At 41.9% G+C, this 26,150-nt stretch overlaps 1 protein-coding gene across 5 annotated transcripts in view; it reads left to right on the top strand.

The window, feature by feature from the left end:
* The first annotated feature begins 532 nt into the window (after positions 1 to 532).
* The window catches only part of Wars2 (tryptophanyl tRNA synthetase 2 (mitochondrial)), an 83,285-nt gene continuing 57,667 nt past the window's right edge, over positions 533 to 26,150 (top strand). For 3 of the 5 annotated variants that reach the window (XM_006233028.5, XM_063282590.1, XM_039103163.2), the window contains exon 1: positions 533 to 671. In XM_006233028.5, the coding sequence (XP_006233090.1) occupies positions 582 to 671 (90 nt within the window). In that variant the 5' untranslated portion in view covers positions 533 to 581. The remainder of the gene's footprint in view (positions 672 to 26,150) is intronic. The other 2 variants (XM_039103162.2, NM_001168641.1) reach the window with 2 other exon arrangements.

Raw genomic sequence — 26,150 nt, forward strand, 5'->3', positions numbered from 1 at the left:
TTCCTGTAAGAATTAAGTCAATGAAAGGAAAATAAAATCAACCCAGTTCAACCTCAAAACCAGAAGAGCTGACTTTTATTGATCTTAGAGGTCGGTGCTCTTAGGTTCAGTTTCAGTGAGCACAGGAGAGCAAGCGGTGTAGTTTTGTAGTAGAGAACAGGTCGGTGGGGCAAGGCTTCGCCAGAGTCACTGACTGCTTTTGGAAACTTCAGGGTGGGAAACTGCCTATTTTCTCCACTTTCAATCTCCGAGAAATCGCAGGATTCCAGGAGCCATGGGTCTGTTTTTAGCCTTGGTTTAGGGTGAGTGATTTCCTTTACTTCCACGTCTAAAGTGCAGCAACTGATTCCGGAGGGGACAACGTCTCCTTCAAGGAAGCTGGCTCAAAGGGAAAGATGGTGGGGAAAACACAAAAGTCCAGAGCTACCTCGTTCCAAGGCGCACCTGCTCTGCAATTTAGGAACAGCCCTTTATAGCTACTTCGGCTAGCGGCAGCCCAGAAGACAAGCGCATGCGCAGTAAGCACAACTTCGGCTCGCCTGCAGACGTCATCCTGAGTCGGCGGCTCCGCCCTTCTCAAGATGGCGCTGTTCTCCGTGCGGAAGGCGCGTGAGTGCTGGCGCTTCATCCGGGCACTTCATAAAGGACCCACAGCTACTGCGGCTCCCCAGGTAACCCGAGCCGACCTTCTGCTTTAGGCCTGCGGTCCTGCGTGCGCCTTCCCGCTCCCCTTCCCTTCCGCCACTTATTTCTCTCTTCCTGCTTCCTGTAAAGAGCCCTCCACACTTTCTCTCCGAGGTCCATTAGCCTGTGAGTCCCCGACTCAGCGCAGCAACGCTGCACACACACGTGACAGCAGGAGGTGCTGCTGCAGGAAAGCATCCGCCGCCCGGCCACGTGGCCAGCGTTGCCAGGCAACGCGGGAAGCCATCTGGAAGGAGCGTGACGTTATCAGAGGCCTAATTGCTTTGCGACCGTTCTATTAAGTTTTTAGCCTCCTTCCCCTAACAACTCCCCCGTGAACAGCGGAGAAATCAGAAAAGTTTTCTTGGAATTGGGTTGTTTAGGTTGGTGCAGTAGCTAGGGTGTGAAACGCGAGCAAATACCTCTGTACCACTAGGCACCTGCATCTACCAGGCCCTGTAAACAACAGCAACAAGCTGCCAAGGTGCTTCATACTGTTACCTGCCTGGCAGCACTGCGGTTACCATGACTGTGCTGACGAGCATGATCCATTATGTCCACACCCGCCACATTTGCATTGTACCCGCGGAGACGTAAAGTAGCAGGAAATATGCTTTCAAATAAACACAAAACATTCTAGAATTATGGCATTTTGACATAGATGATCACGGAAGTAATGTCTGAGAGCGGGAAGAAAATTTGAACTTCTGTGATGAAGTAATTTTTACACGGTGCATATTCATAGCCATTGATCACTGATATGACACGAGGATGTCATCTTCTAACTGATGTATTATCGAAAGGCATGCTGGCTTGGGTCGTAAAAGTTTCTGGCTTTTTCGCACATTTGTTAGCAGTGTTATAGAACCAATCGCAATCCTCTGGGCTCATTTTCTTTAGCAGATGGGAGAGAGGGAGAATAGGACTGATTGGCATGTTCATATACTTCCAAGCCTGCAAAGCATGTGGGCTCATGACCATGAAGAAAACATAGCCAGCAAGAGTAGATGAAAACTAACATGTAATAGTATATTTCATATCATCCACACTGTTCATTCTCTGGACTTCTGTTTCTTCATTAATGTAAACCTCACAAGATTCTATAAGAACAAAAGACACAGTACTGGAAACTCAGCAAACAACTGTTTCAATGTTACTTTACATTTTAAGAGACAGTGTTAGTTAAGAATTGATTCCAGCTTTAATCATCCAGTGTTTTCCTTGAGGTTTGGGAATTTCATTTTTCTAGACTATGATAGACATATTAATGTGTATGCAACCAAAAATATCTAGGACAGATTGCTGTTTAAGAACCCCTGGTTTAGCTTTAAATGAAAAGAATTAAATATTAAAGTTAGTTTCTGCCAAGTCATAACGCACATCAGTTAGAAAGGATGGCATGGAAGATGAGGCAAGCCCAGTCTGATGGCAGAGGCCTGTCATCCCAGCTATTCTGAGGGCAGAAGCAGAGGGGCGAGGGTCACAAGTTTAAGACCAGTCTGGGTAATTAAGTGAAATTCTTTGTCTCAAAATAAAAAGAGGATAGCTAAGTGCCAGTGTGCTTGCCCAGTACACATGATGATTTAGGCGCAGAAGCACTAATGATGTTCTCCTGAAAGACTAAAAGATGAAACGCTGTATTCAGAATATAACTGCAGTAGTGTTTGTTCATCAGTATATTCAGATAGGAAGAAAAACTGGATGGAAAACAACCATTTTTGATGGGCTTTGTTCATCCTAAATAGTGGATTAAAAGTAATTTAAGTGTGCTTTAAACCTTTGTTTCGTGCACTTCAAATTGTAGATATATCACTTTTATAACCAGAAAAATTTGAAAGCATAAATCTCCCTACAGACCTATAGTCACCGACGCTGTTTGAGCATTTTAGATTTCTGAAAGAGATACCTGTCCTCTATGGCCATTATTAAAGTGGCCTTGGAAAAGGACTCCTAAAAATTTATGGCCACTCTTCCTGTGTGTGTCTTCTTTTTCTATTGAAAAGCAGCCTTTGAAGTCAAAGGGATTTTGTGAGCAGATGCAGAAATATGTGAAGAAAGAATTGGATTCTCAAACCAGATGCACTGGACATTTTTATGACATCTCATAACCTTTGTAGAAAACAAAACATTATTTTGTAAGAGCATATTATAATAGAAAGAAATGCATATTTATCATAGAGGTGGTTTTATGAAACCAAGGAATGGTGAAGTTACTTGGTTATTGGTTTAGGCTGTGCACTTGCCCCCTGAGGCGGGAGCAGACACGGATGAGCATAGTATATTTTTGTTGGAAACTGACTGAATGCACTGTGAGTCTTAAGTTGTGTTAATGCTTTGGGAAATTTTTTAACAGGGTCTTGGATGAGAAGTGTGGCGTTGCTCAGAAGTGTGACGTATTTACTCCTCAGGGCTACATGTAAACTCAAACTCAGAGTAGCAAGAAAGGGCTAGAGGGGTGGTTAGCTAGTACTCGCCTGGTATGGGAAAGGTCCTAGGTTTAATCTTTAGTGTGTTGAAGAGGGGTATAGAGAAAGAAAATATGAATAAGAACACATCCTACCATATTCATTGCGCATGTCTACAATTTAGGTGGCAATGGTTTATTTTGTCAGGTGTTGCTTGACAGAAGACTGTTGAAATCCTGATGAGAGAAGCGTAATCACGAAGTCAGAGAAATGAAAGTCTGACGTGATGTTTAAAGACTGATGGTATTAGGTACATTTAAGCCTGTCATCATTGACTAAACACAACCTCTGTCCTTCTGTAAGCACTCATTCATGATTATATTTGGAAAACAATGAGATATTCTTGGTTAGAAGATTTTCCCAAGGCTATTTATAGTCATTCAGTTCACACATGGAAAGTCCTCATTTCAGTTTTAGCCTTCTGCAACCTAGGTTTGGCCAACACTGCCCTATTCTTTCTCCTGCTGATGGTCAAAACAAAGCCATTAGATCCACGGCTCTTAACCTGTGGTTCATGACCCCTGTGGGACTCGAACAGTCCTTTCCCAGGGGTTGCCTAAGACCATCTGCATATCAGATATTTACATGACGATTTTAATAGTAGCAAAATGACACTTATGAAGTAACAATGAAAATTATTTTTGCTTTCCGGTCACCACACCATGAATAACTGTATTAAGGAGTTGCAGCATTAGGAGGGTTGAGAACCCCTCCATTAGATGGAGGGAATGTGTTCAAAAAGAAGAAAGAGCCACTGTATTACAATTCTTGGTTCTATGATAAAACTTTTAAAATAACTTAAGATTACCCGAGTTGCAGAATGTTTAATAACTTCCTGTCTGGCCTGCGTGCGCCATGCTTTGTCTAACATGCTCACAATTATTACAACTTAAACTTAACATCTGTGCAGTGCCCTTGCCTTATATATAAGCCACATTCTACTTTTGCCAGTTTTTCCAACAGTCTTTTCACTCCATCCTGAATCGAATGCAGGCTCCCATGGTTCGTTGCTGTTCTCCAACATGGATTACTCTGGTTTTCACTATTGAAAGTGCTACCTTTGCCACTGCCTAAGGGCACTGGTCAGATGTTTTCTGGGATAGCTTGAGGTGGACTTTCCTAGAGGGGTTTCTCAGCATGAGGCCAGGGCTTCGGATTTCAGCAAGAATACACAGAAGAGCCAGGCAGGGGTTAGCACTTTGAGAACTAGAAAATAAGTTTGTTTAAGTACTTTCCTGGTTAGTTAGTGGTGGAATTGGCATGGTAAAGTTGGTTGTGGGTGTTTCGCTCTGCATTTTATGATTGTTGTTTAGGTTGCTGTGATTACAATGCCATGAGATTGGGGTGTTCCTGGTGACTTTTTATTCAGTTCTTTTTCCAGTTTTGTTTGTGTGGTCTGTCCACCTGCTTCATCCTCATAGAAGGTTTTAGGGGCTGCCACAACCAGCTCAGAGTCTTGTTAGTTGACAACTGTGCCAGTTTGGTCAGACTATTTCAGTTCTGCCTCTTTGGGTGGGGGGCGGGGCCCTATGGATCCACCCTATAGCTTTTTCCTATCTTAAGAAATAAAAAGATTTGTTGAAAATGCCCTTTAGATTAGTTTCTTGTGTAGATTGACTTAGTATAAATACAAATATCTCAGGTCTTTGAAAAATATCTCTGGAACAGGTGATAAAAACAACTGAAGGTTTCTGCTGGAAACAGAGAAAGAACCATGGATAACTCTTAGGGAAATTCCAGTCAGGAAGGGCTGTAGGAGAGCTGCCACCCTTCAGATTCTTTCTCAATTTGTCATTTTCATACCTGCATGTGCAGAACTGTCTACAGAGAGGAATTGGTGTTGTTTGTGTGTGTGTGTATGTGTGTGTGTGTGTATGCATGTATGTACATTGATTTATACATTTGTATTGATATGTACATTGTGTATAGAGAGATATGTTAAATCTGAGCCGTCTGGGGGATCTTTGTCTGCTGTAGCTGTGATTTATGGTGGGAATACTCTCTTGAAGGAGTAAGAGTGGGTGGTAGCAAGGCATGAGAGGTGGAAGTAGTTAGTTCCCTTGGCCCTGCCTGCAGAGGATAAGGAGTCTTACTTGTTAGTGGGGCTCTTAAAAAGGTCTGTAATTCACTAAGTATAGAGTATTGATTTGAGTGGTTACCCATCAGTACACTTGCTGGGATGAGGCTTTACAGCCGGCACTGTTGGTCTGAGCTGACCGGTACAATAAATGAAGGGCTCTGCCTTATATTCTCTGTACATAGAGACCGCAGACATTCTATTCAAATTCATTCATCCTCACTCAGGAGTTCTTTTAGAAAGCAGAAGGACCTAATGGAGAAGAGAAACGGAGATGTTTCCTTAATTCCTTGATTTGATCTTAACGGGTAGTTCAGATACTACAAGATAGAAGAGGCCCCTTGGGTTAGGGTCAGGTATACAGTAAAGGGGGCGGGGTGTTACAAGGAAGTAGTAAGGCCTAGACTATCACGGGACTGTACTCTCCTGCATAAAGGTTTTTTGGCTTAAAAAGAAAATTGGCTTCCAATATCTGCTAATTAATTCTAGCCACCACATGCCACTCACTGGAGCCTGCCAGGTCTCTAACTCCGTGAAGAAAGTTTATGAAAGATAAACATTCACATGAATGTTACTCTTGACGTCGGAAAGTTGATTGAACACCTCCATCCTTCCTTTGTTCTCCCAGGCTGTACATGACAAGGAAGCGTGATGATACAGAATCAGAGCGGCCATTTACTCCACAGACATGTCTGTGTGATGCCACCTGGTTTACCTGAACTGAAACTTGGTTTTCTCACTCACAAAAATGATAGTGTTTGCATGGTAGGAATATTATGTGGAATTGAGACTCTACCACAGATCTTCCTCCTTTCCTGAGGACTCTTCCTACTTGATCAATAGTATTCCTCATCTCCACACAGTCCTTCCTTCCCCTTACACCCAACCAGATTAATTTCCCAGAAGGAGACTGTCACTTTTCATAAAGTCTGTACTCCTCATGACATTTAAAATCTTCTGCAGGCCATTGCTATTACAATTGATTTTTGATCGAGAGTTGCATAAAATTCCCCTTTGCTTAGAGCCACCCCCTTTTACTTAATAGTATATTGTTTTTTAAAATGGCCTTTCTTCCATCTATATCTATCTGTATTCTGCCATTCTTTTTCATTTTACTTTACTTGATTTCTGCTATTACTTTATAGCTTTTGCTAGGTTCTAACTCGCAATCCTCCTGCCTCTGTTTCCCTGGGATTACAGTCATGCATCATGCTGCTTAGCTGTTTCACCACTTTGCAAACCTATGTACAGCTTTTTGAACTTTAGTCATAGAGTGGCTTAAACAAAACAGCAACAAAAACTGTACTAAAACATCGGAGAAAATGTTCTGAAGCTGGAGGTAATCACTTCCAGTTTCAAATTATATCTTCCATTTCGAAATTGGATGAGCCCTCATCCCCGTCTCTAGAAATGAACACATGCCTCTTTATAGTCTGCCTTTGTTTAAAAACATTTGCTTGAGACAGATGGAAGATCATGCCTTTGTTCTGTAGACTATTTTGGGACACTCCAGCCGGAAGCAGTTAGGTATACATTGTTTCACAGGTGATCTGTAGGCCTCACTTAACATGTAGAGTTGTATTCCTGGAGGCCTTACCTGTCCTGAAAGATGAGGATGAGCCCTTCCTGTTGAATCACAGCTATGATAAGTATGTGTGATAAATGAGTCATTACTTAAATCCTTGGAGTTGTGATTCTTACCATAGAAAACCCTAATGATTATTCATTGAATGAAGTCCGTGAAAAACATAGTCAATGCAGGGGCACATTAGAAAATTCATAGTATTGGTATCAAGCATGTTGTTGAATAGGAACCGTACATCTTAATGTACTTCGTGCTTAATTGATTCCATCTGATGCAGGTGGTGAGCGGAGTCGTTCCTTCTCAGGCATTTATGTTATTGGAAGGGCCTGGCAATTGCGCTTCGGTGATCATCCAAGTAGACTTTGGTTTCTAACCTCCTCCCGTGGCTGAAGTTAACTTTGCCAGCTCTAGTCTTATCGTTCATGGTACTACTAATTACGCTGGGGGTTTTGTTATACCAAAGTTTGCTAGCTCTGTATTCTGGGAAGTGTAAACATTCACAATTAAGATGAAAAGCTTTTATTTTGAGACCAGTTTTGCTTCAAGGAACCATCTAGTTCAGTTAATATGCTGTGTTATCTTCAGTAGTTACTGTTATAATTCTGTTGTTATGAATAAGGATGTGCTTTTTACCTTTCAGGAAGGAAGTAAGAACTCATATGTTAATCATGGGTTGTTTTGTTTTCATTGAGTTATCAATTTGAAGTCTCTTTAAAGCAGTGTGTTGAACCATACCTAGCACTTTTTACCCTGTTGGTGTTGGTGTGCTCTGCATAGAAAGCAATCCTACGTCTCACTGCAAGCACATGATAGACAGGGTGTGGCCCGGCTCAAAGCTCCTAATGTAATGTGTCTCTACTGCAAGCACATGATAGACAGGGTGTGGCCCGGCTCAAAGCTCCTAATGTAATGTGTCTCACTGCAAGCACATGATAGACAGGGTGTGGCCCGGCTCAAAGCTCCTAATGTAATGTGTCTCACTGCAAGCACATGATAGACAGGGTGTGGCCCGGCTCAAAGCTCCTAATGTAATGTGTCTCACTGCAAGCACATGATAGACAGGGTGTGGCCCGGCTCAAAGCTCCTAATGTAATGTGTCTCACTGCAAGCACATGATAGACAGGGTGTGGCCCGGCTCAAAGCTCCTAATGTAATGTGTCTCACTGCAAGCACATGATAGACAGGGTGTGGCCCGGCTCAAAGCTCCTAATGTAATGTGTCTCACTGCAAGCACATGATAGACAGGGTGTGGCCCGGCTCAAAGCTCCTAATGTAATGTGTCTCACTGCAAGCACATGATAGACAGGGTGTGGCCCGGCTCAAAGCTCCTAATGTAATGTGTCTCACTGCAAGCACATGATAGACAGGGTGTGGCCCGGCTCAAAGCTCCTAATGTAATGTGTCTCACTGCAAGCACATGATAGACAGGGTATGGCCAGGCTCAAAGCTCCTAATGTAATGTGTCTCACTGCAAGCATATGATAGACAGGGTGTGGCCCGGCTCAAAGCTCCTAATGTAATGTGTCTCACTGCAAGCACATGATAGACAGGGTGTGGCCCGGCTCAAAGCTCCTAATGTAATGTGCCCTTGCTTTTACTTGTACCATGTTAAGAGTGGATTAGCATAATGCTAGATTTTGTATGATCAAGTACTAAAAACATTTCTGTGTTCTTTCGAAGTGGTTCATGGTACATTGACATCTGCTCAGAGAAGCTTTATTGTTATACTCTCATACTAATTTGTCGTGTGTGTGTTTAATAAGCCTTAAATCAACCCATGTAATCACAGGGTAATCATGGAATATCGTGTTTCTTAAAGAGAGTAGGATGGGTTGTAACATGTCCTGCGCCTTAGCCTAGTTAGGATAGATGGGGGATAGCCTAGTTACCATAGATAGGATAGCCTAAACACCAGCCATATCATTTTCATACTTTTGGAGGCTGAGAAGTCCAAGATCAAGGTGCTAATGGATTCTGTTTCTGGTGAGGGGCTCCTTTATAGTTCATAGGGAGCTGCCATCTCACTATGGGGAGAGCATGAGGCCTCCCTAGGACGTCTCAGAAGGACAGCAGTGTGTGAGAACCACCCGCTGCTGACCTAGTCACCTCCCTGCCATCACGTTGCGAGCTAAGATGCAACATAAAGTTTGGTGTTACGCATCGTTTATTTTGTAAGTGATTTCAGTGGTCAAACATCTTATAAAATCAAAACTTTTTCACAAATCTTTGAAATGTGTTGGATGTTCCAATGTTTCAGTGTTGACATGACATCTACCAGCTGTTTTTCACATTCAAAAATGGAGCAGAAATTCTTTTGCTGACCATGTGTCCTTAATTTTGATCAGGAATATATTAACATGTTTATGCCTTAAATAGAGACACAGTTTGTTCTCTGATTTTTTTTCCTAACTAGTGGGACTTTTGATCAGGTCAGTGATTTTTTTCATTTTGAAAGTTACATGTTCACTTTAGATCATATGGATACAGGATACAAGATGAGCCACTTCCATTGGCTCACATGCTAGGTAGAAGAGGGTCCCGGGAAGTGGCTGGCTCTTCAAAAATTAAGCGACAAGGCTATGATCACTAATGAAGTTACTATCATTCGAATGACACTTAAAGTTTGGTCTTCTAAAGAAGATAATTAAGAATGTAAGTCATATGGGGATAGAGAAATGACTTAGTAGATAGTGTGCGTGTGGTAGGAACTAAGTCAAATCTCCAGCACCCATGTAAAAAGGTTGACATGACTGTGTGTCTTTAATTCCAGTACTGGGAGGTAAACAGGAAGATCCCAGGGGCTTTCTGGCCAGCCAGTCTAGCCAATCAGTGAGAGACCCTTTCTTAGAATAAGGCACAGAGTGGTGGAGAAAGACACCTGATGCCAATTTCTGACCTCCACAGACAAGTTCAGATATTTACACTCACATACATGCGCCTGTGCACACACATGCATACAACACACACAGGAAAGAAAAGAAGGAAGGGAGCAATGGAGGGGGAAGAGAGGGAGAGAAAAAGGAGAGAGAGAAGGAACATAGGCATATGAAGTGACAAACAAAAATTTAAACTCGGGGTTACAGGTAAAAGTTGAAGAATGTAAAAAGAAACTAGGTAGAAGAATAATCATTATAGGGTCAACTTAGGGACTCCAGGGGGGGATCTTCAAGAATCAACTTAAGGTAAGGTATTGATATAGTAAAATAAAGACTGGAGTTTTTATATGCCATTTATAATTAATTTATACCCAGGGATGATAGCATCAATAACTATGTTATTTGAATGTTTTTTGAGACTGGAAATTCTTCTCAGTGAGACAAGAGCTGAGAAAGTGAGGGTTGCCCTTTAAACAGCCTGCTTGAGCACAAACTGCCTCAGAGGGTAAAGGGAGCTGTAAAAGTTGCCACCCTCAGCCCACTTTGGGGTTGTCTTTAGGATCTAGGAAAGCTGACCATGATTATAAAAGCAAGTATAAAAGAAGATGGAGCGGTTGGAGATAAGGAATGAATAAGCACCGTCCAGCGTGACTGAAGAGCGGGGAGGAGAGAACGCCATCTCTGGGGAAGGGTGGAGAAGTGCGGTTCTAGTTGAGCTGGAACGAGTGTGAGCAATGGAGGATTTCCCAACCTATCGGGCATTAGCTCTTCCAAGGGGGTTGATGTAGAAATGGTGTAGATTAATGGGTTAAAGTATGGGCTGTGAGGTCACAGACTGTTCTAATCCAAGTTCTTCCACTTGATAATTACATAATGGAAGTTGGGGTCCAGGGCAAGCACTGGAATTTGTAGCTCACTGTTGTCTTCCTCGGCAAGATAAGCAAGGTCAGAGTTAACTGCAAGAACTCTACAGCCAGGCTGCCAGTATGTGAGCCTAGTTTCCTATAATCTGTAAAGTGAAGACAATAATACTGCTTCCTCCTGTGTTGGTTGCTGTGAGGGTTACCTGAGTTAGTGTTGATAGAGTCTAGAACAGCATCAGGGACATTGTATAGCATAAATTTAAAAAAAAAATATTTGGTAAGCAGTGTTGAGAAGCTACCTGAAATTATAACTAGAAACTGGTTTTATGTATAGATTCTACAGAGTTTTGACATTTATATTGTTGCCAAAACTACTTAGCATTTAAATATCTAATGAGCTTACCAGCCTTAATCCAATTGGAGTCTTGCTTGGCCGGTGGGACATGGAGCTGAGCTTGCTCATGGGTGCACCGTCCAAGTGGAAGAATATTGACGTTTATGTTAAGATGGTGGGATGGTTTTAAGATCTCAGGTACAGCATGGATTAAACAGTTAGTTGAAATCAGACAAATGTATCGAAAGCTAGTGTGCTAGATGACTCAAATGCCTGGTATTGCGCTCCCTTGGATAGTTGAGTTTGACAAGAACCAGATTCTCAAACTGTATTAAATTTAAGAGCATATCCAAGAAGTGGGAGATAGCAATAAAGGCTAAGTAGGTGAAAACATCAATGCTTTGTGACGCCTGGGATGGTTTTATGCTGCACTGCCTTTTTAGTTGAGCACTAAGAGAGGAGTAGCTGTGGCTGGAGAGGCAGCTAGGGCCTAAGAGTGCTTGCTATTCCAGCCTTATTTATTTTAGCCAGAAGCTGGAAAGAACCCAGATGCCCTTCAACAGAAGAATGGATACAGGAAATGTGGTACATCTACACAATGGAATATTACTCAGCTATCAAAAACAATGACTTTATGAAATTCATAGACAAATGGTTGGAACTGGAAAATATCATCCTGAGTGAGGTAACCCAATCACAGAAAAACACATATGGTATGCACTCATTGATAAGTGGCTATTAGCCCAAATGCTTGAACTAGATGCCTAGAACACATGAAACTCAAGACAGATGATCAAAATGTGAATGCTTCACTCCTTCTTTAAAAGGGGAACAAGAATATCCTTGGCAGGGAATAGAGAGGCAAAGATTAAAACAGAGACAGAAGGAACACCCATTCAGAGCCTGCCCCACATGTGGCCCATACATACATAGCCACCCAATTAGAAAAGATGGATGAAGCAAAGAAGTGCAGGCCGACAGGAGCCGGATGTAGATCTCTCCTGAGAGACACAGCCAGAACACAGCAAATACAGAGGCGAATGCCAGCAGCAAACCACTGAACTGAGAACAGGACCCCCGTTGAAGGAATCAGAGAAAGAACTGGAAGAGCTTGAAGGGGCTCGAGACCCCATATGTACAACAATGTCAAGCAACCAGAGCTTCCAGGGACTAAGCCACTACCCAAAGACTGTACATGGACTGACCCTGGACTCTGACCTCATAGGTAGTAATGAATATCCTAGTAAGAGCACCAGTGGAAGGGGAAGCCCTGGGTCCTGCTAAGACTGAACGTGATTGTTGGGGGGAGGGCGGCAATGGGGGGAGGATGGGGAGGGGAACACCCATAAAGAAGGGGAGGGGGAGGGATTAGGGGGATGTTGGCCAGTAAACCGGGAAGGGGAATAACACTCGAAATGTAAATAAGAAATACTCAAGTTAAAAAAAAAAAAAAAAAGAAGGGGAGGGGGAGGGATTAGGGGGATGTTTGCCCTTAAACTGGGAAAGGGAATAACACTCGAAATGTAAATAAGAAATACTGAAGTTAATAAAAAATAAATAAATAAATAAATAAAAATAAAGAGTGCTTGCTATTCTTAGGGAGGATCAAGGTTCAGTTCTCAGCACTCACGTGGTAGCCCCCAACCATCTGTAACTCTAGTTCCAGGGGAAACCAATGTCCTCTTTTGAGCTCCACAAGCACCATGCATGCACTGGTACACATACATGTATGCATAAAAACACTCTGTGATGGTTTGTATATACTTGGTCTAGGAGATGTGGCCTTGTTAGAGTGGGTGTGGCCTTGTTGGAGTAGGTGTGTCACTGTGAGCTCGGGCTTAATACCCTGGTCCTACCTGCCTAGAAGCCAGTCTTCTGTCTGCCTTTGGATGAAGATGTAGAACTCTCAGTTCTTCCAGTCCCACATCTGCCATGTTCCCGCCTTGATGACAATGGACTGAACCTCTGAACCTGTAAGACAACCCCAATTAAATGTTATCCTTATAGGAGTTGCCTTGGTCATGGTATCTGTTCACAGCAGTAAAACCCATACTAAGACACATTCACACACATGAATCATTAAAATAAAAGACTTTGGCCTTACTGAGATGGGAGTTGGGAAGCCATGAGAAGGCTTGAGTAACCTGGTAGTGTCTGACATAGGTATTAAAGCCTCCACTGTGGGTGCTTTGGTAGAGTTTAATGCAGAAGAGCAAGAGTACATGCAGGGAGATCAGTTATTAGACAACTGTGAGATTCAAGTGAACAATAATGGTGCCTTGAGTTGAGCAGGGTGGAGTAATTGGGTTCTGGATATTTTAAATGGAAGTGAAATTAGCAAGATTTTCTGGCCATCTGTAGTTCAATGGATTATAGCCAGGACAACCTAAACAGAAGGAATTCACCCTGAGGTGGTAACGACTGTTTATGACAGGAACACTATACGGAGAGAGTATCTGAGATCGGGTAGGTATGCTGACTTGAAATGCCTGGTGTGCACTTCCATGGAATTGTTAGGCAGGCAGACTGATACCTCAGACCAGCTCAGCAGAGAGGTATAGGGGGAGACAGACATTTAAGAGTTCTTAGTAGGGTATGCATGAAGTTACCATGAAGTTGGATGTGTGATCATAGTATGTTTAGGAAGCATTGAGGGGGAGGGGGAGGAAAGCCTGATGACCTGTGTTTGACTGGATGCACACAATGGAAGGAGAGAACCAAGTCTCAAGAGTTGTTCTGACCTTCACATACAGTATGTGAGCGAAGAGGTGTCTAATACTTCAGTGAGTAAATCCTCGGCTCAGGAGCCCAGACCGTTATACCTTCTCCATGTAACTTTCAGTGAAGTCTACTCACACGAGAGCACAGATGTCTAAGGTTGCTAGCTGATTCTGAAGTTCAGTCTTTCCTAAGAAAACCTGTGACATGATGCTGCCTGAACATTTAGAGCCTGTGCACACACATATATGAATACACACACACATACACACATACACATGAATACACACACACACAGTACTCACACACATTTGGTTATAGTTTTGATGGCAATAGAAGTGAAAATATTTTCCTGACAGGAATGAAAATCTTTTTAGAATATTAGCAGAACCATCCATCAGAGCTTCACAGAAAGCATCATGAGAATGTGTGATTAGAATCGATTGGATATTTGGCTGTCTTTTTCAACCAAAAGATGGATTTGAACCAGATTACCACTTCTATGAGTTAGTTTTGAAGAAAGAGGGGTGTGGGGGGAAGGCAATTATTTGTCTCTTTGTTCAAAGGCCTTTTTGTATCGTCGATCCCTGAAAAGCTAGTGGAGGAGCCAGCCTTTCACATCCATTAAGGTCAGCCCTGAAACTGTTGAATTTGATCTCTTCCATTTACCATCTGGATACAGTAGAGAAAAAGCTATTCTGCAGTGGGTTGCTGGACACCATCCAGAAAATAATCTGTCAGGGCATCAAAGGCTTGAGGCTCTTGGTCCATTCTGCCTAATGATCACAGGCAGGGTCTGTGCTCCAGTCTTGTAGCATGTTTCATTTTTGCAGTGACAATTTATATCCCAGTAAAATAGATCACAAGGCTTACTGCCAGCTTGTCAAAGGTAGGGTTCCTCTATCATATGTCCTCCCAATTGGGCAAAGCTTGATTTCCAAAGCTCATTTCTCTCTATTCCAATTTGCCATCTTTCTCATGGACAGCACTTACTTACTCCAGGAAGGATTCTAATTCATAGACTGTTTCATTCCATACCCAAGTTCCCAATCTGAAATCTTAAAATTGACCTTATTTAAATAGTTAGTACTCATTGTTGTCTTTATAAGGGAGCCTGGTGTCTGGCCAGCTAATGCTGTGCCCGCAGTTGTCCAGGAGTCTAATAACCACATCTCCTTATTCACACCAATGGGGCCAATTGTGGTTAGGTTGTTTTTATTATGAATTGATTGATTGGTTGATTGATTGACTAAATGTGGATAAGAAGTAATGGCAGCAGCATGTCTGTGTCTTCCCAGAGATGGGGAGGAGGCTTGCAGATTAGGACGTGTGATATCAGCAAGCAAATGGCTGTGTTTTGAGGTAACGAAGGCTGTCTAATGCTGGACTCTCAATACAGCAGCTTCGCTTTGGACCTCTGCAGGATGCACCCAGCCATAACTTTATGCTGGAGTAGGAAGAAGCAGCAATAGGGGATTGCCTTTGCATCCCTTATGGTGAGACAAGATCACAGGACAACCTTGAAAGCCTAAGAATAAAAATCAGTTTCCTTGTGGTAAGGGCTATCCTCAGCCTGCATCTCAAACAAATGGCAGGTCACAGATTTCCTGCTCAGACCGAGGAAGCTGGAGTCACTGTGTCTGAATTCCGGCTGTCATCAGAAGGCATGTGCTGCGCTCCTAGGTTTTACACTCTGTCTGTGTTCTCCAGGAGGTCATGGCCTCCACCTCCTCACCACGGAGGGCCTTCTGCTCAGAATCTTCTGTGCCTCTTTTCCTTTTGATTTTTCTATGCTGGGAACAAGAAACAATTCTTCAGGATTAAGTCTAACAAATAGAATCTCTTCTTACCATGGTCAAGCTGACTCTTAGGATTCTCACAGCCTGTGCATGTGTATGCAGGGTGTGTGGGGCTGTGTATGCCCTGACTAACTAGGGCTTTGGTTAGCCACCTCTGTTGTTCTCCATCTTATTGTTATTTTTTTTTATTTTTTTTTTTTACATTTAAAATTAAAATGATATCATATCCCTTTTCCCTTCCCTCCTTCCAACCCTTCCCTTGTACCTTCCCATGCTCTCCTCAATTCATGGCTTGTTCTTTATATATATTTGTATATATGTATATATATGTATATATGTATATGTATATATGTGTATATATGTATATGTATATATGTGTATATATGTACATATATGTATATATGTATATATGTATATGTATATGTATACATTCTAATATATATTAGAAATATATACATTTCTAAATACATAGATGCAACCTTTATTTTATTTCATTTTATTTTATTTTATTTATTTTATTTTATTTTGGACAGTGTAACCCACTGAACCTGGAGCTCACTGTTTTTAGGCCAGCATCCCCCAAAGATCTTCCTCTCTCCCCTCTCCTCCATGCCCCATCCCCACCCGAGGCCAAACTTACAGCTGTGCACACTTTTAACCTTGGCATGCATGCTGTGGTCTGAATGCAGGTCCTTGTGCTTCTGCAGCATGGCCTGGCTCTTAAGCTTTGTGCACACACAGGTTTTTCGTACAGTTCTATTCCTTTCTACTGTTTAACTTAACAGCAGATGTCTTTTCTTTGGAGAAAAAAAAATAAATAAAGGAGGATGAAAGAAAAAAGTTAAAAGTTGGGGGAGAGTGGCGTCGCTAAGATGTTAAGACAGTCCTAGGTCATCAGACACAAGTACTTCCTGGTACTACCGTCTCCAGCCTATCTGTGCCTAGATCCCCTAGATGATGGGCTGTGGTACATAGCTTAGTCTCCACAGATGAGTACTGTAGGAGAAGAGGACAGCGTGGTGCAGCCAAACGCTCAAGGTGTACTTACTGCTGTCACTGTGTTTATTTGGTGCTTTTATATAAACAGGTGCTGGACTCTGGGTCTGGAATGAACTCCAAGGCCCATGTAAAAATCTCTATCCCCCATCCTGAGACACTGTTGGAAGTAGAAGAAATTTTAAGGAGGGCCTAGGTGAAAGAAGTTAGGTCAATGGAGACATTCCCTCGTGGGTACTGGGACTTCTGTCTCTTGGGCTCTTATTCTTCTAGCTATGTGAGATGAACAGGCCCCCTCGATCAGGCTCTCCCACTGTGATGTACCGTGCCAACACAGTGGTAGCACTAGATGGCTAGAGACTAAAATCTGTGAAACTGTATCAATACAAACTTTTCTTCTGTTAATCGGGTTGTCTTGTGTATTTTGTCACAATAGACTACAAAAAAAGCACAAAGGATTGGGTTATTTTACCATTAATCATCATTAGTCTTTTATTGATGTATTTATCGATATAGCCTTTATAACAATAAATGAAACTATCCTGAATTTTACTGAAAATTTTCAAGAATTATCAAACTGGAAATAATGGAGCAAGGGAGAGCCTTGCAAATTCAGTTATTATCTTTGTAGCTTTGGAGTAGTAGAACCACAGTTAGCAAAAACTAGTAGTTTAGTCCTCACAAAATCCAGGACCTCAAAGATTTAATCTCTTTATTGTCGTCTTGCTTGTATGTGGGGACGTGTTTGCCCTTTGAGGAAGGGGCTTCATTGTGTGTTTATGCAGTTAACACTGGTTCTTGTTGTTCTTGAAACACCCCTGCCAAGTCCGGCCTGGCAGTGATAAGGGATGATATGACATGGCTCCCACCCCTGGATCAGAGCCAGCATTGTGTGGGCTTCCAGGAGTGCTGGAGTCTTGATTGTTGCTGTGGCTGTAAGGCTTGTTTGTATAATAATAGTACATATTTTCACGTTCCTCCTTTGAGGAATGTTCTCTCTGCCGAGGTTAATGATTCCGTGATAATCAGAGATGGCACAAGTCCCAGAGGTAAGGGTGTGTCTAATATTTTAGCAAAATGGTGGAATGCTGTAAACTTCAGGACAGCCCTTAAAGATGTGGGAAAGAATGCTTAATGTAGGAGTTCAAAAACAGAATTTCTCAACTATGCAAAATAGAAGGATACAATATGAATTATATGAGCGGCTTCGTGGACCTAGACAAGCAGAGGCAACAGCATTATGAGCCAGCTTGTCAGAAAGATACAAAGGAAGACTGATTCCTGAGTTCAAGGTCAGCCTGGGACAGAGGGAGTTTAGGTCCAGGCCCAGACCTGGTAGGAATGGTAATTTCTGGGCAGGCTGCTACCTAGCTAGTTATTGTCTGTGAACCTGGCTAGCTATTTATGTCTGTGAACCCAGCTAGCTATTGTCTGTGCTTAAAAAAAAAAAAAAATGTGCTTGCTGCCTCTCTAAGAATCAAGGGGCTGGGCTCATGAGATGCTGATTCATGGGATAATGAGAAGGAAGCCTGGATGGGTCTGGATGGGAAACCAGGAAGGGGGATATTTGAAATGTAGATAAAGAAAATATCCAATAAAAAGAAAAAAAAAGGAAGCCTAAGGTCATGACTGAATGGATATATAAATAAAAGACTGGGATTTTGATCTGCAGGAGATGAGCTATCCAGAGTTTTTAGAATAGCAAAAGCAGGCACAGCATAGGCTACCAGCTTGTAACCCACGATTGACTTGAGTTGTTCGTTTTGTTCTCAAACACCTCTTCCTTAGAACTCCTCTCCAAGCTAAGGCTGGTCCTTGGCACCTCCCACCCCATTGTTTAAAAAGAAGTTAAAGATTTTACTTCTTAACTTTTTTCTTTCTATTTTTTCTTTACTATTTTTCTTTCTATACATTTTTTGTGTGTTTCTTTTTTTTTATTGGATATATTTATTTACACTTCAAATGTTATTCCCTTTCCCAGTTTCCTGTCCATAAGCCCCCTTTTCCCTCCCCCTCCCCTTTCTATACATTTCGTTGCCCTTATCTGTTGTGCTGTTTAGTTTTCTGTCAACTTGATACAACTAGAATCATTTGGGAAGAACTTCAATTTCAAAAACGTCTCACTACATTGGCCTGTGATCAGACCTGTGGTGTGTTTCCTTGATTGGTGATTGGCATGGGAATCCCAGGTCACTGTGGACAGTTCCACCCCTCGACTGGTGACCATGGGTGTTATAGGAGAACTGGCCAAGCAAACCATGGAGAGCAAGCCAGTGAGCAGCACTCCTCCATTGCTTCTGCTTCAGTTCCTGCTTTAAGGTTCCAGAGCTGCTTGAGTTCCTTCCCTGACTTGGATGATGGATTGTGATATGGAAATGCAAGCAAACACTTTCTCCCTAACTTGTTTTGGTCATAGTGTTCTATCAGAGCACTAGAAACCCCAAGTAAGACATCTGTCCTCTTCCCTAGTATCAGTAAACTCCAGTTTGGCTTAAGCATCTGTGTGAAACAACACCCACCCCTTCTGTTGCTATGGAAACTGAGGCTCTAGGGTAGAATTAACAGTAAGTGCACAGGTGCTGGGCTTAAGCAATAGGACTCACTTGTATCCATCTCTGAGTCTTGCAGGGGTCAGATGGGCAGTTTTAGGGTTCCTCTGACACATGTGTGATAGAGTGTGTTTAGTTTCATGTGGAACCACTGAACTGTCAAATGTTTGTGTCACGTTGGGTTTCTTGCATTAGTATGGAGGTCCTTGTCTTTCTCTGTGCTTGCCAGCATTTAATACTGTGTCTTGCTCTGGGCCTCTGTGATATGTGAACTGATGTCCCATTGTTCTTTAACCTGCAATTTTCTAATGACAAATAATGTTGAATGTTTTCTTAAAATATATTCCCTGCTGTCTGCATATCTTTCTTGAGGTGTCTGATCAGATCTTTTGCCCTCTTTTCCCTTCTGCTCTTCTTTATTGTAAGATTTAAGAGGGGTGTGTGTGTGTGTGTGTGTGTGTGTGTGTGTGTGTGTGTGTGTTTTATATTTTCTTGGTAACAACCCTTTGACAGATATGTCCCATTTTAAAGACCTTAATTATACTTTCTCATTTATTTTCTGGTATATGTATTTATTTTCTGGTATATGTATTTATTTTCTGGTATATGTATTTATTTCTTTATGTAGTCATTTGTTTGTGGGTGGTGAGCCCACCACAGCAGGTATGTGGAGGACAGAGGAGAGTTTGCAAGAATCAGTTCTCTTTTTCTACCACACCTGTTCTCCGTACCTAACTGGAGTTGTCAGTCTTGGTGGCAAGTGCCTGTACAGACTGAGACATCTCCCTGGCCCTATGTCTTTTTCAAATATTTTCTCCAGACTTGTATCTTGTCTTGTCATTGTCTTGGCATGCTAACTTGTTGAGGTGAAGTTTATAATTTTAATTATATCCAGCTTATCAATTATTTCCTTGTGGATTACGCCTTTGGTGCTGCATCTGAAAAATCATCACCATATCCACTGTCAGTAATGTTTTCCATATTTTAGGATCTCATGTTTTAGCATTTTGTATTTAGACTTAGGGTTCATTTTGAGTTAATTCTTATAAAATATTTAATATCTGTATCTGTTTTGCACATGGAAGCCTAGTCAAGAGTGGAAGCCTAGTTGTTGAAAAGACTCTTTGCTTTGCTGAATCGTTCTTTCTATATGAGAAAGATCAGTTGACACAGTGCTCTCTGTTGTGTTCCATGGATCTGTTTATCTGTTCTGTGTGCATACTGTCTTGATTACTGTAGCATTACACTGTATTAAACAAGGGTGATGTTATCCCTCTAGCCACGTCCTTTCACCAGTCTTGCTGTCCTGATTAGTACAGCATGCTTTAAACATGGGAGGACCAGTCCTCCAGACGTGAGAGTCCCAGTCCTCCAGACGTGAGAGTCCCAGTCCACCAGTGCTGGTTTTTACAGTCCTCTCTGTTTTGAATGCTGTGACAATATGGTGTTTTAAACTTGGGCAGCACTTCAACTCTTGTTCTTGAATTGAGTTGGCTATTCTGTTTCTCCATATAAAGTTTAGAATACATTTGTAGAAATCTATAAGATAATTTGCTGGAGTTTGAACTAGGATTAAGTCGAGTCTTTACTGATACCCACGAATGTCTTTTTCTTTTTAGCTCTCTGACACCTTTCACTAGACTTTTATTGTTTTCCTCTGGTAGATCATAGACATACCTTCTGAAAGTTATATATAAACATTTCTTTTTGGAAGGCACCAATACAGACAGTAATGTATATTTTTATTTTCAAATATGGTAAGAGGGAGGGAGAGAGAGCATGCACATATATGTGTATATAGGTGTCACAGGATAACCTTTGGAGTTGGTTTTCTCTTTTAGCCTTGTTGCGGTGAGGCGGGTCTCTCTTTTTTCTGTGGCATTGCTAACTCCGGGCTAGCTGGTCTGAGACCTTGTTGGTGAGTCTCCAGTTTTCCTTCATATCTCATGGTTGGAGTAGCGGATTGCAGGTGCATGCCACAGCATCTGGCTTTTTTCTAGGCATCAAACTCAGGTTGTCAGGCACCCATGGAGAGCGCACCCTCTGTGCTGTCTCACCAGCCTCAGGCTGTATTTTAATTTCAGGTTTTCCTTGCTCTTGATGGCTACAACAGTGACATCACCTTTTGCTTGTTAAACTTGTGTCCTGCCTCCTAGCTGACATAGGGTTTATTATTTAATATTATTAGTTCTTTTGTGTGTTCTGTGTAGAGTATCATGTTATTTGTGTTTTCTTTTCCTTTCAAATTAGAATAGTTTCTTGACCTAATTATCTAGGATTTGTGGTAATATTGAAAAAGGGTGCTGAGAGCTGACATTTTTCTTTTCTTCCTGATTTTAGTGGAAATTTTCTTGTAATCAATAAGTACATGATAAAAACCTTTTCCTTGTGTGTAGTCCTTTTTATGCAGTGTTGGGTTTGACTTTCTAATGTCTTTAATGAGAATGTTTGCATCCATGCTCACATTGATCTATAATTTTCTTGTAATTTTTAATTTATATTTGGTACAGAATCATATTAGACATCCAGAATGAGTCAAGGATTATTTCCTCAGCTTCTGTCCTTTAAGGATTATAGAAAATAGGAATAATTTCTTCCTTAGATATTTATTAGACCTCACTAGTGAGGTCCCCTTTGTTGGGATGGAAATGTGGCTCGGGTTCAGACAAACCACACCAGACCAACACAGTCTCACATGGAGGAGGTTTATTGGAATGGAGGAGATGGGGGGGGGGGTAAGAGAGGGAGGAGAGAGAGGGGGGGAGGAGACAGAAAATGTCTGAAAGAGAGAGAGAGAGAGAGAGAGAGAGAGAGAGAGAGAGAGAGAGGAGAGACAGAAAATGTCTGCTCCCAGGTGAAGGTGGGAGCTGAACCAAAGGTATGCTGGGAATGTATGTCCCTTGCTGGCAACAGATGCACAGGTGACCAGGCGATGTGACTGCTGGAGGGGGAAAGCAGTTCCTGATACCAACACCCTGGGCCTGGTGCTTTCTGTTTGGGAAGTTATTAATCATTCATTCAATCCCCTTAATACTTGTGGTCCAATTCAAGTTGTTCATTTTCTATTGTATACATTTTGATAAATTGTACATTTCAAGGAATTGATTCATTTGATCAATGTTATTAATTTTGTGGATATAGAATTCTACGTTCACAAGATTCTTTTTTCAGCCTTTTGATGGCCATTATTTTGACGTTTCTTTTAAGTTTTATATTAGTGATTAGTGTCTTCTTTATTTCTGACATTGCTATATATTTATGCATATGCATAAATGCTGATACATCTTTATGACTCTTTTCTCTTCATCCCCACTGTGCCTTTTCCACTGCCCTTCCTCATTCGTAGGAATTCCCCATTTACCTTCATGCTCCTTTTTTCCCTCACCCCTCAGTTGTACACATGAAAGAAAACTTGTGATCCTTGCCTTTAAGGGACTGGTTTACTTACTTAGCATGGCAATCTTTAGTTCTATCCACTTCCCTGCAAATAACACAATTGTGTTCTTTATAAACTCTGTGTGTGTGTGTGTGTGTGTGTGTGTGTGTGTGTGTGTGTGTGTGTTGCATGTAAGGGGTCTTCCCCGTATCCTCACCAGCTTTTATTTTGTATTTTCTTAGTAGGAGCCATTCCAACCGAGGTTAAGGTAAATTTCAGGGGACTGTTGCTTTGTGGTTGCCTGACGGCTAAGGATGCGAACTTGCCTTTTCACTTCTTTGTCTGTTCTTTGATCCTCTGTACCAGTTCCGTTGTTATTTGAAGCTTTGAGTTCTCTGTGGTCCAGGTAGTAGCCTCCTATCAGATGAGTCTTTGGAACAAGAATTTTTCCTTGATCTTCATTCTGTTTGTTTGCTCCATGTTTCTTTTCCTGTTGGTGTACAGAAGTTATTTTAATTTATTTAAGTTAACCCATAATGTTTTTACATACTTAGGGCTATATGATGATTTTACTAGTGTTACTATGTGTATTTGCATCTCATCAAACCTCCTTTCTGTACTGGGAATCTTTAGACACTTAAATTCTTTTGAAGGATATCATAGAACATTGTAGGCTATCCTTACCCTTGTATATAACTCTCCTCCCCTTCCGAGTGCCTGGTGACCTCTGTCCCATTTACTCATCTGTGAGGAAGCTGTACAGAAGCATGGTAATAATGCTCCCATGCCATTCCTGCTCCTATTCCCCGAGCTGCTGGAGTCCTGCATGGAAAGTGTGTGTCAATGCCTAGATCCTGAAGCAATCCCCCTGCATGCTTCTCCAGTGGCGCCCAGTGTGGCCAGAGAAAGTAAAGCTCACAGAGATCCAGATGTGGTACTGCTGCTCACATGATTGACATCCTTAGGGGACCAGATGACTGACCTTTTAATTTTTTTAATTACATCCTCACTCCTTTTCTTCACTTGTTTGATTTTCTGTAAAGACTTTAAAAATACAGCTGACCTCTTTTTTTCTTAGTTGTCCTCACTGAGAGTGATTATGCTTGTTTGCTTGTTTTACATCCCCACCAGTTTCCCCTGTCTCCTGTCCTCTCAGTCCTGCCCCCTACCACCCTCTTCCTACCACCTACCCCATGCCCTCCTCAATTTCCCTTCAGAAACGGGCAGACTTCCCATAGATATTAAGGTGCACTAAGAATAGGTGCCTTTCTTCCTACTAAGGCTAGACAAGGCAACCCAGTACGAGGAGAGGGTCCCAAAGGCAGGCTGCAGAGTAGACAGCTCGTGAGCCCACTGTTAGGAGTCCCACAAGAAGACAAAGCTACACAACTGTAACAGATGTGCAGAGGGCCTGGTCCACTCCATGCAAGCTCCCTGGTTGGCAATTCAATTTCTGTGAGCCCCTATAGGTCGGGTTAGTTAATTCTGTAGGGGTTTTGTTTTGTTTTGTTTTGTTTTGTTCGTGGTGTCCTTGACCCCTCTGGCTCCTATAATCCTTCTTCCTCCCTTTACCACAGGATTCAAGGATGATTCTTTTTAAGGATCATTTCAAAGAATCACCTTCTGGTTTTAAGTCTTGTCTGCTCACTTCCTAATTTTGATTTCATTGGGTTTTTTTGTTTTTTTGTTTTTTTATTTTTTTCCTTTTTTCTAGCACTGGGGATTGCATGAGCCCAGGTTCTTGTTCTCTATCACTTAGAGTTCTACTCATAGCCTGACGACATTGATATTTTATCTAATTTTCACTATCTATTTTCTTTTGCTTACGTGTTTAAGGCTTCATTATTTTGTCTGTTTCATGCACACACAGTGCATGGTGATGATAATCATCTCCATTACCACCTTCCGTCCCCTCCCGCTTCTAATGATCTTCTCACCCTCTTCCCAGCCAGTCCCCTCCCATTCTCATGTATTTGCTTTAGGCAGGCTTTATGCGGGTAGCTGCTGCTACTTCATGTTCCTGATGGCTGCATCCAGAAAACAACGTTTCATAGGACTTCTTCCTAACTGCTAACTCCTACAGTCTTTCCACCCCTTCTCCCTCCATGTTTCCTGGTTTTTGGAGGGGGTCTTATAAACGTCCTGGTTGGGGCTGAAGACTAAACAGTCACTGTTCTCGGGACTTTAACAGTTGTGACTCTGCATTAGCCATCACCCTGTGCAGTGAGACACTTCTCTGATCAAAGCTGAGAGCATCACCTATCTGTCCACAGAGGCTATTTAAAAGACAGTTTGACTGTGTATTTGTTTTCTGTTTCCTTTGCTTGATGTTTATTCTGGTTTCCTAAGGTTGAATCTTAAATTATTAATTTTAAATCTTTATTCTTTTCTAACATGTATATACACTATTATGAGTTTCCCTCGGAACCCTGCTTTGCCCTCATATTGTGAGCTTTGATAAACTACATTTTAATTTTCCTTTAATTCAATGGTTTTCTGTTAGTTTGAAAGAGAATCTTACCATGTAGCTCAAGCTGGTCTAGACATACTCTGTTGCCCAAGATGGCCTCGAACTTGTAATCTTGTCTCCTGAGTACTAGGATTGCAGGTGGCAGCACCAAGCCTAGCCAATTCAAAATACTTTAAAATTTCTCCTGTGTGTTTTTCCTCTGACCACTTACTTAGAAGAGTGTTGTTTAATCTCCATATACCTGGGTTTTTTTCCAACTTTCTTTCTATTACTCATCTCTAGCTTGATTCCATATGGTCAGGCATTATATGGTTCTGATCTTTAAACTTACAAAGAAGCGTTTGATGATTCAGGATGCTGTCTGTCTTGGTGGATTTTCCTTATGAACCTGAGAGGAGAATATATATCTGCTGTTCATGGATAAAATGGAGACACTTTGAAAGACGGCTTCTTATAAAACTTAGCATCTTCTTACCGTACATTCAGCAGTGACAGTCAGTTCATGGCTGGTGACTACGTGAGATGCAAGCCCACACAGAACCTGTGAAGGGTCCTCTGCTACCCCCAGCTTCTCCCACGTTGATTTCCTAAGTGGTGCCATCTTCTTTCCCTGCCTTAAATGCAGAGTCTGGGGCTGGAGAGGGAGCTTGGTGGTTAAGAGCACTTGCTGTTCTTCCAGAGCCTCAGTTCCCAGCACCTACAAGGCAGCTCATAACTTGTGGTGATTCCAGATACGGGCCATCATCTGACACTCTCTTTTGGTAGCACACACATGTGGCATACAGTAACACACACACACACACACAATTGAAAATAAATTGCTGGGTTAAGATGGTGGTGGGGCATGCCTTGTGGCAGGCAGATCAAGTCCCAGAACAGACCAGTCTACAGAGTGAGTTCCGGGACAGCCAGGCTACATAGAGAAACCTTGTCTCAAATACATACATACATACATACATACATACATACATACATACATACACACACACATACATACATGCATACATGCATACAAATAAATGGATAAATAAATAAGTAAACCTTTAAGCGCCAGCACATGCTGGTGCATTCCTTTCAGTTAGTTCCAGCTCTCCCACGAGTACCAAATTTGCATCCACCATTTCCATGTAGAAGACTGAAACGTTGACTCTCTGAAATGGAACTTTTAAGTATTGCTTCAGTGTTTTATTTCTACAAACAGCAATTTATAGGACAAGCTTTGCCAACTAAAGTTGATTCAGAAATTTGGGTCAGGTCCTCTGAGTAGAAAAGTGGGGAAGGGGCTTTTATAGGGAAAGAGAGATAGAAATAAAATACAGAAAATATACAAAGAACTTTTGGTGATTTTCTTGTGTGGA

The sequence above is a fragment of the Rattus norvegicus genome, chromosome 2 (genome assembly GCF_036323735.1).
Source record: "Rattus norvegicus strain BN/NHsdMcwi chromosome 2, GRCr8, whole genome shotgun sequence".
Lineage (NCBI taxonomy): Eukaryota > Metazoa > Chordata > Mammalia > Rodentia > Muridae > Rattus > Rattus norvegicus.